Raw genomic sequence first — 21,129 nt, forward strand, 5'->3', positions numbered from 1 at the left:
CAGAGAGTCCCCAGTGAGACACCAAAATACTTCTCAGAAAGAATTTCTCATCTGCTTAACTGTTTGGCAAAAAGCATGAAAAATAAAACTTTTTTTGCCTTAAAATGTGTGGCTAGTGCAAGTCATCTCTGCTGCCAAAATAAAACACCAGACAGGTGCTGAACCAGACTTGTCCTCTTCACAGCCCGGGAGCCTGGAAGTCTGAGAGCAGGGCGCTGGCATGGTCAGGTTCTGGTGAGATGTGCAGATGACCGCCTTCTCCATGTGTCCTGGAGAGGGGCCTGGTGGAGCACCCCCTCCCTGACTCTCCTTACTGGGCGCCGGCCCCACCGTGAGAGCCTCATCTGTGACCTCAGCCAGGCTGACACCCCCACAAAGGCCCTGTTCCCAAGTACTGTCTCATCAGGGTTCAGCGCTGGCCTCTGGAGGGACGCAGTTCAGGGCATGGCAGTCAGAGTGCCAGTCATCCCCATCGGCCCTGGGAAGGGCTGGTACGTGGCCCTGAGGAGCCTCTGACTGGAGGCTGGGCCCTCCAGGGCTCTGACCAGGAGGAGTCCCCGGAAGGTTCTCTCACCGCGCTGGAGGGTGAACCCCGGCATGGGACCTGAAGGTGGACATTCCTGGGAAAGCCATTTGGGTGCCAACATTGCTGGAGCGCAGTGTCCTCCCCAAAACCCCGTTTCTTTCTTATTTCTCCTGCTAGAAGAGTTGTATCGTCAAGATGAGCCGAGGGCAGCCGTGGTTGTTCATCCCAGAGTAATGAAGCCTAAGTTGGTTCTGTAAGCAAAGTGGAGAGAGCAGGGGCAGGGGAGATGGACTTCCTACTGCAGACTCACCAAGTGAGTGCAAGGAGGCAGCTCTTTCATTGTGAGATCACAGCATGACTCGCTCTGATTGAGAACTCTGGCTTCACACTTAACTCAGTGTTAGCATCTTTAAAAACAGAATAAAAATGACTCATGTGACTCGGGTTGGGTAGTATTAAGGTCACACATTTCAGTTCGAATATACAATGTGCACGTTCTAAGATAAGAGTAAATGGCAAGAAAAAAAGTTAAAATACTAAGAAATGTAATACACAATGTGAGGTCCACAGGTAATGGAATGGCTCTGCCTGGGAGTCCTGGGAGACAAGTAGATCTCAGCTGCCCTCAGACACACCCCCAAGGTCAACCATGTGAGCTGGTGGATAGGCTAGCTTGCTTCCCTCTGGTACCTGCATGCTGTGTATATCCATCTTCTATACCTTAAATATACACAATGAAAGTTTTATTTCAAAAAATTTTAAGTACTAAGAAATGCTAAAAAAAATATGAAATAGTCTTTTCCAAGTGTTCTCAGATCAGTCTCTTAGAGAAGTTGTGGGGTTTTATGGGAGAGTTTTCTTTGTAGACAACAGTCATTAAACTAGAAAGCCATTCCATTAGGCTTTGACTCTTTAGTATGATTTTTTTCCCCCACAAAAAATAACCCATCTGAGTATAGATTGGAATTCTGCAGTTCTGTATCCTCTGTATACGTATTCTCCCTATTGGCTTATTCTGATACTCATAGTTAATACTAATGTATTATCAATGGCAAGTACTAAATTAGTCTTTTATACAACATGAAAATCCTAGCCATTCAGCTATTCAGTTCATAGCTGAATAGTAAAACTATTAACCCAACAAAGTCAGTACCATTCATGGTAATAAAACATACTTATTTTAATAATATTTAAAAGTTTTGTTCTCTCATAGAGTTTGATGTTGAAACAAAGTTTTCTGTACGGTTCAGTGAAGGGCATTTCCAGTTCTTGCCTGCTTGGAAATCTTCATTATGTCAACATAGACAAGCCTAGAGCCCCACTAGTCTCCCAGTTCCACCCACCATGCACCCCGTTTCACACTATGCTCCCCCATCTCACGTGTCCTACTCTGCTGTAACAGCCAACATATACCCAGCTGCAGAAAGACTGTAATGTAATGCCAGCATATAAGTGCCTGTATTTAAAACATTTCTGTTCATTAAAGGATTTAAAGAAAAGTTTCAAAAGAATTTAAAACAAATATTTTAATAAAAACATTCAAGCTACAATTAAAACTATTCAAAAAACACTAGAGGGTTTAAGTGAAAGATGGAAGTTCCCCATCCACTAGGGCTCCCTGTTCACTGCCCATGGCCCCATGGCCCCATTGGGTTCAAAGCTTCTTGTGCTGCTTTCTAGAGAGTGCCATAAATACACGTATGTGTGTGTGTGTGTGTGTGTGTGCACACGTATAGCTGTGAACATACAAGTGAGGGTACATATTTAATTCTAAGAGCTGTGGACAGTGAGGACAGTGCCACTCAGCACTCTCTGTCCTGGGGTAGGTTCACCAGCCTCCCTGGGGTCCTCTCTGGTGTCACCTGGAGCCCAGGCTGGCCTTGGTCTCGATTGGGAGACCTTCCGCAGACTGAGAGCTGCTGGGGACTGGTAACCGTCTCTGGTCTTCCTGCTGGGGAGGCTCCCCAGCCTAGATGTCCTCCTCCAGGCTCCCAGGGAGGCCAGTGGCCTCCCAGGGACTTCTCAGTCCTGACTCTATAAATATGATTTTCTCAATGGTAGGAGGTATTTCTGGAATGTATTGTCAAAAGAAAGCATTTTCCTTTCCAGACACTTTTCAAAAGACAGCAATGTGAGGGGGGAAATGCTTTATCTGGTACCTTTTGGTGCAACTCATACCCCCCTCCCCTCCCCATCGCCAAAAAATAAATAAAACACACACACACACACACACACACACACACACACACACACACACAACAAAAACAAAAACAAAAAAAAGCAGACTTTTAAAGGGAAGTTATCTTGAGTGCTTCAGTCAGCAGGATGCTGGGACTGGGAAAAGGTAGACATGGATTTGTAGGATCATTGTGCAATCTTCAACGGCCACTAAACACTGCACCAATCATTAAGATATTCCAGATGATCACAATGTAAAATCATATTATTTATTTAGCATCATTTTTTAGAGACTCATAATTTCTTTTAAAAAGCTTTTAGATTTTCATTCATAAGCTTATGAGCAAAATCCAGAGAACCTGATAAATTTTCATTTTACACGTGTAGTGAGGAAGCACAAGGGAATGGAATTATTTACCCAATCTCATAAAAAAAATTGATGTAAATGCAAGTCCCTGCACACATCACTTAATGGCATGGCTTTTATAATGCAGTCAAATCTTACCTAATGAGGTTGGCATTAGGATCTCAGAGCACATTATTCTAGATGTTCAGTTAGTACCTAGATACTTTATTCTCAAAGTAATACTAGGGAACTCTAAAACAAAAATCAAACCATATCCTATTAAGTTCAAAAGTGCGAATATATAGGTAATTAAACAATTCTCATTACAGGACAATTATTTTCAGCAAAGTAAATCCGAATCCATACTTGAATTTATATTTGCTAAATCTTGATTAGGTCATTGAAAAGACAAACCCTGTGATTTATTTAGAGGGAGAAGGGGAGTTCCCCTTAAGAGAAAAAGTTAAAACCAGTATCTTACAAGATGGATGCTTGGCCTAAGTGCCAATCTGTGTTTGTGTGTGTGTGTGTGTGTGTGTGTGTGTGTGTGTGTATGGGGGGGTGGAGGGAGAGAGAGAGAGGAGAAAGACATTTTCCATTAAAAGTAGGAGCTGTGCGTGGAGAGAGTCGCTGTGTCCTGACGAATGAGTACGCAGCTTCTTCAGTGTCCAAGCCCGGGGCCTGGGTGCCAAGCACCTGCAGCCTCTATTTCCAAGACTTTAAGAGGAGGAGACGGCTACTGCCACAGGGCCGGCTGTGCCAGGGTCACCGGAGCCCGGTGGGTGGGTGAACAGCATTTTCTGGGGACGGGAGCTGTTCTCCGAAGGGCTCCCTGCCGCCCTGGGGTCCCTCTGCTCCTTGTGGCTGCGTCCTTAGAGCCGGCCTGGCGGGGCCCGGCCCGGGTCTGGTGCGCGGCGACCGTGCGAGCCCCGTGCGAGCCCCGGGTCCACAGCTGTTCTGTCCTTGCGCCTAGGTCCATGGAGGGGAGCCCGTCCCTGAGGCGCATGACGGTGATGCGCGAGAAGGGCCGGCGCCAGGCAGTCCGCGGCCCGGCCTTCATGTTCAACGACCGGGGCACCAGCCTCACCGCTGAGGAGGAGCGCTTCCTCGACGCCGCCGAGTACGGCAACATCCCCGTGGTGCGCAAGATGCTGGAGGAGTCCCAGACGCTGAACGTCAACTGCGTGGACTACATGGGCCAGAACGCGCTGCAGCTGGCCGTGGGCAACGAGCACCTGGAGGTGACCGAGCTGCTGCTCAAGAAGGAGAACCTGGCGCGCATCGGCGACGCGCTCCTGCTGGCCATCAGCAAGGGCTACGTGCGCATCGTGGAGGCCATCCTCAACCACCCCGGCTTCGCGGCCAGCGAGCGCCTGACCCTGAGCCCCTGCGAGCAGGAGCTGCAGGACGACGACTTCTACGCCTACGACGAGGACGGCACGCGCTTCTCGCCGGACATCACCCCCATCATCCTGGCCGCGCACTGCCAGAAGTACGAGGTGGTGCACATGCTGCTGCTGAAGGGCGCGCGCATCGAGCGGCCGCACGACTACTTCTGCAAGTGCGGGGACTGCACCGAGAAGCAGCGGCACGACTCCTTCAGCCACTCGCGCTCGCGGATCAACGCCTACAAGGGGCTGGCCAGCCCGGCCTACCTGTCCCTGTCCAGCGAGGACCCGGTGCTCACGGCCCTGGAGCTCAGCAACGAGCTGGCCAAGCTGGCCAACATCGAGAAGGAGTTCAAGGTGAGCCCTGTGCGCCCGCCCAGCTGCCCCCTGGGCTGTCCACACGAGGCGCCGGAAGCCCTAGAATGGGTTTCACCTAGTGGATCTTAGGTCACCAGGGATTGGGAGCACCCTGCGGAGTTGATGTGGTGATTTTCCCCTGTCGATGAAAGTGCTGTGATATTCGCTCTGGGGATGGGTATATTCTGAATCCGAGCTACAATTCTGGAATCCCTCTGTGTTCTGGGTGTGACCTTCCCCTCCCCAATTCTTCCTCCGGTCTTGCAGTCAGTGTCCGGTGACACCCAACACAGAAGTAATTATTAGTTTTTTGGCTTGTTTTTATTCCCGGGATAGGGGTGGGGGTGCCTGATCCCTGGAGGAGCTGCAGGACCAGGTCCATATGGGAGTAGATGCTCCTATTCCTTCCCTCTGCAGTGGTATTAGTTTTGAAAGCCCTGTTAATGGGCACAAGGGTTTTGATAGCCCTTTATAATCAAAGATAAGAGGATGATATAAAACACTATTAAAATCATTTCGTTAATGGGACTAATGCCTCTCCCCGAATTCCACCAATGTATATTCAGGGGGTGAGACATAGATGTCAGGTCAACGCAGAAACCCAAGGACACCCAAATGGGTTGCCTTAATGGATTTTTGTTGTTGCTGTTAATGAGTGAACATTTTTATTCCGCTTTAATGGACTTTTTAAGTGAGTGAATTTTTTTCTGGACCTAATTTCCAGTCAAGCAGTATTATTTTTATAAAAATTATATATTAATGAGAGACTTTTTTCTCATTGCTGCATCCTCCTATGCATTTTGAATGGTTCTAGCTGTTAAACTCTAGGGCAAAAGTGTATTTCCTACTTCTGGTAAAAACCAGTCAAACTCTTCAGCACTTCTTGTCTCCCACTTTTCATCTAAGAAGATGCAGGCATCAATTCCTTGAATGATTTTCTGTTAATTTTTTGGTTTAGTGTTGTGGTATCAAATCACAGGAAGAGTGGTCTGTCTTTCACATCTTAATATTATTTTTCACATATAAGTGAGATTTATTCAATGTAACTAACAGCATAATTCAGGTTAAGGAAAAACTGTTTTCCTCTGGGGTTGCAAGAAAATGGTGGGAGAGTGGTTTTCTCCCCTGCTTTCCAAACACCAAATTTCCTACCTATTCATCAGACCTTGCTAGATCTCCTGGTGGAGATCTAGCCTTAAGGTAATCTTGTTAATTCATTCAATTTTTTTTTCCTGATGCAAAAGCTAGACATAGTTATTGTAAAAATCTTTTCAGAAAACATGGGAAAATACAAAGAAGAAAATTAGTATCACTTTATATCTATTCCCTTTGAAGACATTTATTATGTGGTAATTGAAAAGATTAATTTCCTTGGATCCAAGATGAAAGTCTTTTAGATAGAATCCAGGTTGAAAAAGTTCAAAATTTCAAACTGGCTAGAGAGAGTAGAAAAACATTTGAGTAAAATGTTTTAAATATCAGGGTTTTTGTTTTGTTTTGAGACAATAATCGAAACATAATTCTGAATTTGCTTATTTGCCACTATTTCAAAAGTACCACGAACCTTGTTTTTAGTTTGCTTGATGTATATTGAAAATCTGCAGAAGAAATTCTATAGACAGGATTATTTCGAAAGATTCTGTAATTTTACTAAAGATGTTTGCAGTTTTCCCAGGGAAGTCACGCAGAGAAGCAATGGCAGGAGTTTGTTAGCCGTAGTTTCCCCCGAAGCTAAATCCGTATCAGTGAGGCTGGGACTCCACTCTGATGGAAGAGTTGCTTCTGATAACCTTTCAGGTGCAGCAGCCCACAGGGACAAGCGCAGGGAGTCCCAGAGGACAGCCTTGGGGCAGCCACACACTGAGAATGGGCCAGTGTCCCCAAATCTCCAGTTCCTTTTCTCCTTGCATGGCAAGCGGGTGTAGCCTGACCCCCTCTGAGCCTGGGAGGACTGTCCTCCCTACAGTCAGAGCCTCCCAAGACTGCCAGCCTCCCTGCCCTGACCTGGGCCCCGTCCTCACTGTTCCCTTCTCTTCTGCTCTCCTGCTGCCCCTGTGCCCTCCCATCCCGGGCGCAGGACAGAAAAAGAAGCTGGTGCTTTCCCAGCCTGACCCAGACTCTCTGAGCTCTGAAAGGGCAGTGTGAGAGAAGCTCTTCTCTGAGGAAAGCAGGTGACCTAATTTGCCCTGTTCTGCCGTGTTCACAATACTCTCTCCGCAGGGACTTTGAGTACCAGCCTTGGAATGGAAAAATAGATATCGTGTTCCCTGGTGAAAACGTGGTGATTTTCCCCTTCTCAGACACCGATGCCTATTTCATCTTATTAATGGTCTGTAATAGCTCATGTCTCACCTCTCAAATTGCCTTCCTGTAGGTGCTTTGGAGGAGATTCTCAGCCACTGTGCAGTTTCCACAGTTCCTTGAGGGCTGCAATCCGCAGGGTGTCAAAAACACATGAAGGTCATTACCTGCAGAGGTCGCGCATTCTAGGACATAGATTTAGATAGATTAACAGAGGACCGCCCAGTGACAGGTTATTAAAGAAGTGTTTTAGATGTGCAAATGCTGTCTGAAGCTATTCTAAGAAACAGAATATTGGACAGGAGGGACTCTGGGTCTAATTGGCCACATGTCAGTGACAAGGAAGTCAGCCATCTATTAAACAGTGAGAAAGCAAATTGAAATTTCCAAACTCTGACTGAGCGGGTGATGTACTTTTTAAATAAAAGACAAAACAAAATGACAATAACTACAAAACAAAGCCACCAGCCTTCCCTGTGCCTCAGTCTGCCTCTCCTTAAAGCAGAAAGGCAGTTTCAATTTACATCACAATAAAGAGAAAGAAAATAAATATGGTCCACAAGCAGGGTCATGTTTGAGAGCAGGAGGATACTCTAGGAGTCATCTGCTTCCACGGTCCTCTCATTTTACAATGAGGAAATCAAGGCTAAATCCCAGGTCCCATTTGCTAAGCCTAGATTTGAGTGTCTTAGATCCCTGTTCTAGGAATTATAGCGAGAATAATGTACCTGATAATACTGAAGCACCTCTAGTACTTAATGTGTACCAAGCACTTAATCCTTACAATACTTGTAGAAGGTAGGATCATTCTCCTCAGAGAGGGCAAGTAAATTCCAACAGAGTCCACAGCAGGTCAGTGGTAGAAGCAGGGTTTGAGTCCAGGAGTCTGACTTCAGGTTCTAAGGGAAGCCAAGCTTGATCACTGCACCTCCTCCCTCTTTTGCTGTTAGAGAAAGGACCTTGGAGAACCAAGCCTGCTTAGAGTTGAATTTAGTTTTCCTCTTCAGGACAGAAAGGGTTTGGAATGGAGATTAGACCATTTAAATTGAAAGAAGTAGAGCTGAGTGTTGATGAAGGCTGAGCTCCGCAGTCACTGCTTTGGCTTGAGCAGGTCCTGGGGGTTTGCAGCGCCTGCCCCGTACTGTGCCGTGAGTCCCTCTGCCAACTGGAGGGCCATGGTAATGGAAAAGCAGAACTGTGAAGACCATTCAGCAAAACTAAAGAGAGGAATGTCTTAGAAATTGTAGACCAATCATGATCTGAGCTGCAAAGCCACTCGGCAGGACCTCAGAGTGGAATGAGCAGTCAGCAGAGGCTTCACATGGATGCCCTTCTGGGAACTGACGGCAGGTGCTGAGTTAGACAGAGCTGTCTGCCTTCCTGAGGGCTCCCAGTAGCTCTTAGAAATGGTGCCCCATGATGGCAGTGAAGGAGATTCCCATTAGCTGGTCCTGGTGGTGCACGCCTGTAGCCCCGGGTATTCCAGAGTCTGACAAATAGGTTGCTTGCACCCAGGAGTCAAGAGTTTCAGGTCAATCTGGGCAATGCAAGGAGACCTCAGGTCAAACAGAAAACAAGAGAGAGAAGAAGGGGAGGACAAAGGAAGGAAGGAAGGAAGGAAGGAAGGAAGGAAGGAAGGAAGGAAGGAGGGAAGGAAGGAGGGAAGGAAGGAAGGGCGGACCATCGTCTCCGGCTATGATTGTTTTCTGCATTTTGTTATGAAAACAAAACATTGTCCTTGCAACTTGCATAATTACTAACTTTTTGTTTCTTGACTGACCTTTCGGTGAATGTGAAAAAAATTTACACAGCTTTTCTTAAAACTGGACACTTTTTCAGATTATGATTTTAAAGGTAATGAGTCAGCATTTGGGTATCACTGCAAAAGCCAAGTGCTGAGCTTTCTTCCAAGCCTGGGAAGCAGCCTCTTTTATTTCTGATCGGTGGAGAAATGGCCATCCTATATTTTACAAATCTTACAGAGCGGTCTGAACTGAAGAGTAACACGAGAAAATTTCATCTAAAAAGACTGTATTAAAAAGGGAGCTTTCTATGGAAACGGGCATGGATTTAATACTTCTGTGTGCTATAATAAAATATTTCATTAGTCTTCAGGAATGGAGGGCAGATGGATGTTTAACTGACCCTCTGCTTAGAAACCAGAGACTGGACATTTTATTAATTTTATCAGTTGCATGGTACCAACTTGAATGGAAACCAAAGATCGAAGTTTTATTCATTGTATCTGTTCCCTTATGAGAGGAGAAGGATTAACTGTGACTGTTCTGAATCTAATCTCTGACATCTGAAATGGAAACTGTTCTAGTTGGAGCAGCCTTTGAACAAATCCTCTTTCCTCTACTTCTTTATTTTAGTTGGTACAGTTTTGCCCATAAGATCAAGTTAAATATTTAAAGGAAGAGAATTGGAATTCTTTGTGTCTTCTTGCAAAGAATGATTTCTGGAAGCCCAGGAATTCTACAGTGCTAAGTATTGCTTGGTTATACAGACACAAGGAGTCTCAGAATGTGTTGAAATGAGGAATTCTATTTCCATTTCCCTCAAGTGTACCAAATTAAATTATTATCTGGATGACTTCCGTAAGGGGCTAGAATTTTAGTTCACAGAGGTAGAGCTGAGGTTTCTGAAGGTGAGACACTTTCCCTAGAGATGGTCTGTGGCACCTTGACCAGAACCCATGGCTAGAAATAGAGCTGCCTTCAGGAGGCAGCAGGGACTGCTGTGGGCGCCACTAAATATGCAAATGAAATTAAAAACTCACAGATTATTTTTAGCAAGGTGTTAGTTCCAGTGGCCTGGAAATTTTTCTCTCAGGTATTGACTTTCTGTAACCCTTGAGATTTCAGTTATGTATAATCAGACATTTCTCTCCTAGTTCTACTGGGAGTGATAATATGCCTTGCAGACAAACCAGGGGAAAAACCCTCCTCATATGGGTGGGAACCCATTTGCTCCTTCATGTTTATCAGAAAACATTCTCAAGCATGAGCTTGGGTCCGAACCACTCACAGGTCGCTGGGCCCTCCTCCATTTCTGCATCAGGACACCTGGTACAGGTCTGAGAACTGTGCTTTGAGAAGCAACCTCTCCTACAAGGCAAGAGATGGTGACATGGACGGGGTCCTTCCACATGTAGTCCATCTTCCATGTCCAATTGCCAGTCAATAGATACAGTGTTGTTTAGGCTTTAGAATAACTATTGTGTGTATAAAACAGATACAACTCTTTGATCCTTTAGTCTTTCAGCATTGCCAATTAGCCAACATCACTTAATAAGAACCAGTGAATTATAAGCACATCACTTTTTTTAAAGCAAATGTAAATTTTTTTAATTTTTTGTAGTGATGGTGAATCAAACCCAGAGCTTCACACATCCTAGGAAGTGCTCTGCTACACTGAGCTACAATGCCAGCTAGAATTTTTAATTGACAAATAATGATTTTATATATTTATGGAGTACCATGTGAAATTTTGATGTATGTGTGCAACGTGGAATGATCACATGAGCAGTTAAAATATTCATCACCTCCCTTATCATTGTTTATGGTGTGATACTGAAGTTTACTCTCAGAAATTCTGTTTTGAGGGGGGGGTACTAGGGATTAAACGCAGGGGCACTCAACCACTGAGCCACATCCCCAACCCTATTTTGTATTTTATTTAGAGACAGGGTCTCACTGAGTTGCCTAGTGCCTCATCATTGCTTAGGCTGGCTTTGAACTTGGGATTCTCCTTCTCAGCCTCCTGAGCCCCTGGATTACAGGTGTGCGCCACTGCACCTGGCTACTCTCAGCAATTTTGAAATATTACATATCACAATAGTTACATTGTTGTAACTGTAACCACTGTGCTATGCAATAGATTCTGAAAATCCATTCCTCCTGTCTAACTGAAACTTTGAACCCTTTGTTCACCATCTCTCCATTCCCTCCGCACCCCAGTTAACCATTATCTGTTCTTCACTTCCAGGGGTTTGGGGGTTCAGATTCCACATGTAAGTAAGATCGCATGCATACTGTTTTCAGAACTGTCCCACGTCATTGGGCAGGTCATAGAGGGGAACCTAGCTAAGGGGTAGAGGAGGCAACTCCAGCCCTTTCTATCTCAGCAAGACTTCCTGTCTGGGGAAGGGACACCTTTGCTAATCCATACACACCTAAACGCTTCCCGCTGGGTAAAGGGAAATCTGTTGTTTTAAGCACGACTATAAAAACCTCTTGTTTTTAGAACGACTATAGGAAGCTCTCCATGCAGTGCAAAGATTTTGTGGTGGGCGTACTGGACCTCTGCCGGGACTCGGAGGAGGTGGAGGCCATTCTGAACGGAGACCTGGAGTCTGCGGAGCCCCCGGAGGTGCACAGGCCCAGAGCGCTGAGCCGCGTCAAGCTCGCCATCAAGTATGAAGTCAAAAAGGTGAGTGGGCGCTTCACCAGGACGTGGCACACCAGTGCCAGTGTCCAGGACGCTTGGGGACCATCAGAGCAGATGCCATGGACTGAAGGAATTCCTGTTACTTCGTGAAAGACATTGAGTAGAGAATCCAGGTAGAGCTGCAAGATAAACGTCTAGGTTTGGATCCTTTCCACTTATTACCCATATGGGTCTTTGGATAAGTCATAAATCTGTAAGTTTCAGATTCCTCAAATAAAAGGAGGACATTCCCCGTTATGTGTCTCAGGGTTTTGGTGGGATTTAAATGGATGAAGTTATGCAAAACATTCTGGCAGCTGTTGCAATTTCAATGCAATTAATACTAGTATCCGTAGCTTGTATACATGTAAGTATAATCACTGTGCTATGCAATGGATTTTGAAAATCCATTCCTCCTGTCTAACTGAAGCTTTGAACCCTTTAATCACCAACTCTTCATTCCCTCTGCACCCTAGTTAACCACTTGTTCTTCACTTCCAGGAGTTGGGGGGTTTAGATTCCACGTATAAGAGAGATCGCATGCCTACTCTTTTCAGAGCTGTCCCATGTCGTTGGTACTATTACATTGACAACAGGCTGGGGGACTCACATGTAAGGTACTATTACATTTTTTTTCTCATCCTAATCTTTGCAGCAAGACTATGTTATTATTTATTTTACTATAAAAATAGCTAAGATAGATGATGAGGTTTCTGTTGTACTGGAAAACTGAAGGTCACTGGCTTAAATGACATGTCCAAGGTCCAGAGCTATGGAGTTGGTCATATAAGTATGAGAAATTGAAAGTATGATTATTTTTATTCTGATTATTGAAGAAAAACTGTTAGGTATATTTATAAAACTGTTAGGTATATATATTTTATTTATTTCTAAAACTCTTAGGGATATATATTAAATAAATAGATAATTAGATAATAATGAATTAGATAATTCATGAAAATAGTAGTTGCAGTATTTTTCACTATAATAAAATCATATTTATCCAGAATCTGACAGTTTATCCATGTTGTAGCTGAGGGGGCTCCTTTGGTTTCTTTGTTCTGTTTTTGTTTTTTGCTGTGTGTGCTTTAAATGGAGCTGACAGATCATGAAGACGTTAGCTATTATTAGAACAGACATAGATCTGGTTTTGTGATCAGGTCAATGACCAGCACGGCTTCTGTCCTTTCTGCAGAGTGGCATGGGGCTTAGGAGGACAGGCATCGGAGCCACCCTGCAGGACTCAAGGCCTGATGTTGCCATGGGTTCCCCAAGTGGCCAGTGGCAAGTCGCCTGTCCATCTAGGCTCGATCTGCTGGTCAGGAAAGTGGGGACCATAACAGTGACTAACATTCGGGTGTTTGATGGTTGGTTACAGCAGAGACAAGGTGCTACACGGTGTTTGCTCAATAAGCATTAACTAATAACATCTCTCCACTATGAGAATTCCTGCTCAAAGTGAATGACCTTTAGGCAAGATCAGTCATTAAAGACATGTTTCGGGTCCCTTGTGCTGGTTCAGGTCCTTGGTATCAGACGTAGCGGATTTTAGCAGGAAACCATGGAGTAAGGGGTGTTAGGAAGCTCACAGAACCAGAAGGAAAGGTGGAACTAAGCTGGGCTTCTAGAAACTTCACTGGAACTGACCTGGACAGGGAGTTCCTGTGGCCCTAACAGAACAATTCTGTGGCTGAGTAGACAGCGGGCTCCTGCACCGTGGAAAGGTCGCTGTGAGTCCCCCAGCCTGTTGTCAAAGGGCCCTTCCAAGTCACGCCAGCCAGGAGCTCTTGGCAGCAGGTGAGGACAGGGCAGTCTCCCTGCACCCTCGTGGACACACACAGGTGTGCACACACATGCACAACACGACCACAGTGTGGAGAACTTCTGCATGTGGTACTATGTGGATTCTGTTCAGACATTAATGACAAATCTCCCTTTCCTTAACAAGACAGTCAGATGTGAAGGTTCTCAGCAAAGATCAAAGCAAAATAACTTTTCGTGGAGATTATTAGTTGCAAGGTAATTAAGTTGGCTTGACCGCCCTCCTCTCAGCTCATCCTTGCTAGTTGAGGTTTCACTATGTTGGGGGAAGAGATAATTTCAACAAGATTGATAGTAAGCTGTTTTTAGAAAGTTGTCTGGACACGTCTTCACGGAGCTTGCAATATGTGGTCCTTCCGTTTGGCACCTGAGAGAATTGATTCTGCTTGTCTCTGTTTTTTTATCATTGCTGTGGAATGTCATGTTGGCAGAGACGGCTCATCTGCAGACACACTCCTGTTAACCAAGCTGTCTTGCAGAGTGACTGTCCTTCTGCATGTTAATTTTAAGCAAATTGGTGCATAGATCACAATGCATGAGGTGTCATTCATAATAAATTTGCTGTCAGTCAACCACAGGAAACAAACAAACAAACAAACAAAAAGTATTTAGAACTGAAAGGCGACTTAGCCCTTCATAAGCATTTCTGTTCTGTTTGTTTTATGCCGTAAGGAATATTGAAGCCTTTGGTTTGGAATCTTCACTCAATAACAGTGTATAAAAATTCATTCTAGCTAGGCATGGTGACACACCTATAATCCCAGCGGTCCTGAAGGGTCGTAAGTTCAAGGCCAACCTCAGCAACTTACTGAGACCCCCCCCTCTCGAAATTAAAAACAGAACACCTGGAGGTGTAGATCCTGGGTTCAGTCACCGTCCTGGGGGGCTCTGTCCTGGAATCCCAACACCCCCCCCCAAGCTCTCCCTTTCCTCTGCTGTCTCTGAGGCGGGCTGCACTCTCCACACTCCCCACTCCCATCTCCACCCCAACCAGGAGGAAGAGCATCACCCCTTCCACTCTGCCACTTCCCTCACCACCACCTCCTTACTAGTCCCCAAGCAAAGCCACCTCTAGAGGATAAGGACACGTCTGCCCACTGAGGCTCAGAGCTGGTCCACGGGGCTCCCAAGTGACGTCATGCCTTATGGCCCCCTGTCCTCAGTAGCCTCGTGAGTTCATGCTCATTCAGCCGATATTCCACCGTGGACACTGGCTTTATGTGATGGCAAGCCGTGGAGGCCGATGACTTAGGACTTCTTTCCTCTACCACCTGCCCAAGGGCTGCTCCCTGCTTTACTCCAGAAGCAGGCCATGAGCCTGGATCAGCGCCGAGCCCCCAGAGCCCAGGTCCTGCCCAGGTCCACCCATGCGCTCCATCCAGGCCTCACAGAGCATCCCCAGGTGATCAGCAGAATGAAAACGCAGAAGGCCGGAACAGGAAATATGCGACCGTGCTTTTGACGTTTGTATGGGAAAGAAATTTCCCACATGAAGGCAAAAGAAGTCTCAAAGCAGAAACAAATGATACGACCACATGCCACTGACTGCACCCCAGAAAGATCACAGACAAAACAGTGAAGGACGGGGCTGAGGTGGAGGCTCCGCGGTGGTGCGCTTGCCTAGCACGTGCCAGCCCTGGTTTCCACCTCAGCACCACATATCAATAACTAAATTAAATAAAGGTATGTGTCCAGCTACAACTAAAAAATAATTTCTTCTTAAAAAAAGCAAGGGATAAGCTGGGAAAAGATTTTTCTGGATTGTCACTTACAGAGGATTGATGTTCTTAATATCCAGAGGGCTCAGAGAAATGTGTGTGGAAACGTCCAGGGCCGGGGGACAGTGAGCAAAAGCTCCATGCGTGATCCCAGGAGAGGAAGACTCAAGTTTTAGTGTTTACTAACATGCAGACCTGTACTCCCCTCCCCTGTTATCAAAGAGTCAAAGCCACAGCTCGGGGGAAATGGGCAAGCCCGTTCACTGCTTCCTATCAGGGAGTAGATTTTGAAGGTTGCTAATCCTAGAACTATTTCTGTGGGATGTCCAAAGCAAACCATGAGGCCAGTAGGATGATAAACATTACTGTTTACATAGATGGGCACACTATTCCACTAAGAGCTTGGAATCCAGTAAAAATGAAATTGAGTTTCTGAAAATTAACTTTTGGACAAAAGCATTAACTTTGTCCAATTAGAATAATGGACTCTGCCCCTAAAAAGGCTTTTGAGTTCCAGTCCTGGCTGTACCTCGGTCCTGCTCTGCGAGTGAGCCTCAACCCTGTCCTCCACAGGTGTGGTAAGTGCCACCTGGGAAGTGGCCCAGGAGCCGGCTGTGGACCTGCGATCCTGAGAGGAAGCGTCCCCTGCTTCCTCTCCCTGGGTTCCTCTCCCTGCATAACGGGCTCAGTTTCATTGTCTGAGATTCATCTAAGGAAGGGACGTGAAGCAGTGCAGGCCTGATAGCCCCGTAGCCACTGACTCTGTGCCCCCGGCCAGGCCCAGGGGCTCCCCCAGCACCTCTCCTCCCCCCGGGCTCAGGCACCCGGACAACAGCAGGCCCTCAGCCGGGTCCACAGTCTGGGGACCTGTACAGTACAGAAGCTTTACATTTACGTTTCACAGCTCAACGAACTGTAAAAAGAAGTTGTCCAGTTTTTACTCACAAGAATATTTTGTTTTAAGCTGTATGAATTGTGGCTCTATCCGTGCCATTAAAAACAAAAACAGAGTGTTCCTACCACGTTTTTACACAGCAATATGATATGTGAATATTGTGAAATCTGATTTGATGAAAAGACGGTGTAAAATGAAAATGTTTAAGTGTAATCCTATTTAATTGTTCTGTCTAGCTTGTCCTGATTGGTGGTTCAGTTTACAACCTACTAGTCATTTGGCAGGAAAAAAAAATGTTTGTCCTAGAGTGCTGTGGTGCTTTGCTCCACCAGAAGATAGGCGTTTGCTTGGGTCAAGCATTCTTCCTTCAAATCAGAAAACCTCAAATAAGGGTATTATTTTTGTAATGACTTCAATTTGCTGGTCCACTGAAGTTGGGAAACAACATACAAATTCTATCCAGCTAGCTGTGGTGTGGAACCCAGGAACATTTTTTAGAAAGTAAAATAGTTTTAAGAGATAAAGGTCAGTGCCCTATTTTGAAGTCATTGGAAAGTGAAAAACTCATTTCCTAGAGGGATCAGTTTTGTTGGTTTTTCCCCCTTACATGCTGATACTATATTTGGTTTTATCTTCTGCTTTTGAAATGCCTTTTATATGCTTGTAGTAGAATTTTAAATTGTTGAGAAAAATCTATTTGCATGAACTAAAAGGAATACAGATGTCATGGAGGGTGAATTATCACAAATAAAGACAGGGTAGAAGTGGGTGTGTAGGAAACGCACCTGCTAGGCTGAGTCTTAAAGTATGACACACAGAGCAGACACGGTGACCTGGGCTGGCAGCTAACAGGCTGGGAGATTTGCCCCGTGTTTCCAGGTCACAGCAAGTCAGACACTGACCCTCACGTTTGCTGCGTGGTAAGGACGGGTTTCTGTCGGGGGTCTGAGGCCGTGCGACCTTTATGCAGATGTAATTCATGCCATCAAACGCATCTTCAGGTCTGAGTATTAGCAGACAGGAAGAGGGAGAGCCACACCACAGCTTTAATATTTCCATCCTCAGGGGTTTAAAGCCTCAGAGTATCATAGTCCTTGTGCTGCTGTAACCGAATACTTGAGGCTAATTTACAGGAAGAGAGATGTATTCCTCAGAGCTCTGGAGATGGGTTAAGTCCTAGATCAAGAAAGCATCAGCAGGTTCAGTTCCTGGTGAGGACTACATCCTTCAGACAGGCAGGCACTGGGTCCTAACGCGGCAGAGAGTGAAGAACAAGCTAGCTAACCACGGCGCAGGAACTCTCTCTGTAAGGCTTCATCTCCTCAAGGAGGGAGTGGCCCCAGGCCTCCTCACCTCTTAGTAGAGGAATTTCTGCTTTTGTTTTAAGAGACAGGGTCTTATAACGTTGCGCAGCTGGCCTTGCACTCCTGAGCTGAAGGGATCCTCCTGCCTCAGCCTCCCGAGAGCTGAGGTGTGCACCCTACACCTGGTCACCTCTCAAAGCTCTCGCCTCTTAAGAATATCACATTGGCAACATCCAAATTTTGGAGGAGACACATTCAAGCCATAGTCAGCAGACAAGCCCCAAGGAAATTTATCCAGAAATCCCAGTGGACCCAGCCCACATGTCTCCAGACCTCATGGGTATTCTGTGCCTCACAGAAACCCTCGACTTATTTAAAAAAAAAAAAAAAAAAAAGAGGTGCAAGGTTGTGGGGCTGGGGCTATAGCTCAGTGCTCAGTGGTAGAGTGCTCACCTCGCAGGTGTGAGGCACTGGGTTCGATCCTCAGCACCATATAACAATAAAGATATTTTTTAAAAAAGAAACATAATATCCTTAAAAAAAAAAAAGTGCAAGGTTGGCTTTCCAATTTGGTGACTTATGTACTCAGCCTGTAGCTTTCCTTCCTGTGCCAGCCTGGCCGGTCTTACCAGGGGTGCCCTTTATTTCTGCCTGTCCAACTTCCCACAAATGCAGCCCCCCAAATTCCAAGACATGTGGACCAACATCCAAATTAACACTGTTTCATTTTAAACTCTGACCCTGCCTGTCCCTTAGAGACAGCTCGCTGTGTGCCCCACGTGGAGTCCCACCTCTGTGACCACGCCTGTGTTCCCTGAGCAGAGCCAAGCCCTCTGGGCAAGGCGGGTGCCCCCATCTTTATCTTCTTGTGCCAAGTGCCCAGCACAGTGTCTGGCTCTCAGCAAGGTCTCAGCAATTCTGATGAGTGAATGAATAATGAGATGGACATTGGGAGCTGGAGAGAGGGGAGACGAATAAGAAAATGATACAAATATAGGACCCAGGGTGGGGGTGGAAATTTGGAGTTCTCATCAAGGGTCCTAAGAATCTCGTCACATAGACCCAGGAAGTTGTCACCTTGATTATACCCATAGATTTCTTTCTCCTTCTCCTCTTCCCCTCCTCCCTCTCCTCCTCCCCCTCTTCCCCCCTCCTCCTCCCCCTCCTTCCCCCTCTTCCTCCCCCTCCTCCTCTTCCTTCTTTTTTCTACAGCTGAGGATGGAACCCCAACTCTGTGCACTGTGGAGCAGTGTTCAGCTACACCTCAGCCCTTTTTATTTATTGAGACAGGGTCTCACTAAATTGTGAAGTCTTGCCTCCAACTTGCAATCCTCCTTCCCCAGCCTCCCTAATAGCTGGAATTACAGGCATGTGCCAGCATACCCAGCACTATACCCAGGGATTTTATCATTTTCGAATAATGACTGCACTGTTACATGAAATATTGTTTTCAAAAGGCAGAAACTTTAAAGTGTGACAGAATCTTGGTCTGGAAAGATCTAATGAGTACTTAGCATCTGGCAAGCACTAGAGTGCATAAGGACCTCGGATTTGTATAACTGAATGAAAGGAATTTATAATAAAATGTGTCTTAGTTTAGGCCACTATAACAAAATACCTTAGCCTGGGTGATTTATAAACAAAAGAAATGTATTTCTCACTGTTCTGGGGGCTGGAAGGGGAGCTCAGGGTGCAGCAGGGTTGGGCTGGTGACAGTAGGGTCTGAGTTCCGGAGGGTTGAGTGAGACCGAATCACAGCAGAATGTGTGGGTGGGGCAGTCAGGGGACAGCTGTGAAGGTCCAGAGCCCTTGTTCTCCTCTTCTCCCTGGGGGATCACTCACGACTTGATCACTTCCCCACACACCCTCTCCTGACACCCTCACTTCAGGAGTTGGACACAAACACTAAGTCCGTAACATATAAATATACACTGACCATCAAACAAGAAAAGAGCAGCCTCTTGCAAGCCGTTAAACCCTCCAAACACCACTAGGTAGTGGTGTTGCAAGTAATCCAGTTGAGAATTTCAAATATCACATCTGTGACTGCGTTCCCTCCGCTCTGTCAACTGGCCCTCGAGTCTTCTTGCACGCGGCACGGTGGCGCTGCCAGAGCTGTCATGCCTGCATGCCCGGAGCGGGTGCCTGCAGGCTCCAGCCAGGGGTGGCCATGTGGGGGCATCGTGCCCAGGGGTGTGCTCCTCAGGGACAGCTGCGTGGCTTGAGGAACTGCCTGGGTTCCAGGCACCGTTAGGGTCACTGGCCAGAACTTGATGGACGAGGAACCCTTGACCAGTGGGAACTGCGGCTGCTCTCTGCCTCTCCAGGTTCCCAGAACATTTTGTGGGCGCATCCTAACAGGTTTGTTGTTATTGTTTACTCTGGCTTTCCAGAAGACAGTGAGAATTTTATTTTATCATAGTAAAGCTTCCTTTAAAAAAATCTGTTGGCACTCATAGTCTGCTTTGGAGTGGCCTCAGATTCCCAAGCTTGGGCATTCAAAAGAGGGCGTGTCTAGCACCATGGCAGCTTTGGGGCCTGGGAGCTTCCTTGGCCTGATATTGTGCTGCCCGGAAGAGGGCAGGTCCCAGAGAACCCCTGTGCCTCTAAACGATGCAGGCAGATGGCGTGGCAAACTCAGGTGGCAGGGCTGAAGTCAGTGACACTGGATCATTTTCCTGAATAGACTGTAGTCCTAAAAGAACTGCTGGAGATGTTGTGTTCTTCTCGCCCGTGATGGAGGAAGGCCCTGCAAGAGGGCAGGTTTCTGAAACAGAGAAATCACGCAGATGCCGGCCCGGAGGCAGGGGGCGTGGACCTGGCACCACCTGCAGGTTACTGTGCTTTGCAGGTCTTTGGGTTTTTCAGTGGCAATACCTACACACCCAGAGGGCACAGCATCTCTGTATTTTTCATACATGTCGCATTTGGCTGCTCAAGACATTTAAAAACACCCTCTTTCAGCAGCAGTCGACAATAAGCCAAATACCTTTTGCGTTTCCATTGGCATTGAGTGCCAGGAGCCGGCAGATGGCAGGTCGCACACTTTCACAAAAGGAGCCAGGCGCCACTCACACTGCACACAGGAAGCAGTGAACTTTGGAGGGTTTCTGTCAGAAAGAACTCTGATGAAGGACAGTGTCAGTTCCACGCCCGTCTCCACATTAGCTCTGCTAACAGTGACGACGTAGCTTCGGAAAATGGAGGGAAGGCAAAGGAGGATTCTCCGGAACCTCCAGGGCCTGTGTCGGGCGCTCTCTGGGCGCACGTGCGGGCCCGGCTGAGTGGTGTGTGCGGTATGGTGACTTCTCTCTCTCCCTTCCCCAGTTTGTGGCGCACCCCAACTGCCAGCAGCAGCTCCTGACCATCTGGTACGAGAACCTCTCGGGCCTGCGGGAGCAGACGGTGGCTGTCAAGTGCCTGGTGGTGCTGGTTGTGGCCGTGGGCCTCCCGCTGCTCGCCATCGGCTACTGGATCGCCCCCTGCAGCCGGGTACTGGCCCCTACACCCTCCCCTACACACTGTTGGTGCAGTGTGACCCTCTAGATGAGGAGAGAAGGGAGCTTCACGCTCAGGGCTTCGCTCTGATCTGTGTTCACTCGCGAGCACAGATCTGTGCCACATCTGCAGGCACAAGGCACGCAGGCTCAGGAGTTAAGATCCCGTGGTAGACAGACGGGAGGGAAAGTCCAGCGCATTCAGGCCCATTCTGCTGACAGCTTAATAAGCAGAGTTTGACCGTGTTGGAACCAGAAGGGACAGCCCCACTGTGAGAACCAAGCAGTAGGTCATCGGGAGCTGGCCGGGGCCCGTGGGAGCCATCTGAGGCTGGGTCCCAAGCCCTCTGAGGACGGGCTCTCAGCC

General features: G+C 46.8%; 1 protein-coding gene across 4 annotated transcripts in view; it reads left to right on the forward strand.

Moving 5' to 3' along the window:
* The window catches only part of Trpc3 (transient receptor potential cation channel subfamily C member 3), a 62,299-nt gene that overhangs the window by 17,037 nt on the left and 24,133 nt on the right, over positions 1 to 21,129 (forward strand). For 3 of the 4 annotated variants that reach the window (XM_076863881.2, XM_076863882.2, XM_076863884.2), the window contains exons 2-4: positions 4,024 to 4,795; positions 11,345 to 11,530; positions 20,593 to 20,757. In XM_076863881.2, the coding sequence (XP_076719996.2) occupies positions 4,024 to 4,795; positions 11,345 to 11,530; positions 20,593 to 20,757 (1,123 nt within the window). Of the gene's footprint in view, positions 1 to 760; positions 840 to 4,023; positions 4,796 to 11,344; positions 11,531 to 20,592; positions 20,758 to 21,129 lie in introns of those variants that run through there. The other variant, XM_076863885.2, reaches the window with a different exon arrangement.

The sequence above is a fragment of the Callospermophilus lateralis genome, chromosome 8 (genome assembly GCF_048772815.1).
Source record: "Callospermophilus lateralis isolate mCalLat2 chromosome 8, mCalLat2.hap1, whole genome shotgun sequence".
NCBI classification, from domain to species: Eukaryota; Metazoa; Chordata; class Mammalia; order Rodentia; family Sciuridae; genus Callospermophilus; species Callospermophilus lateralis.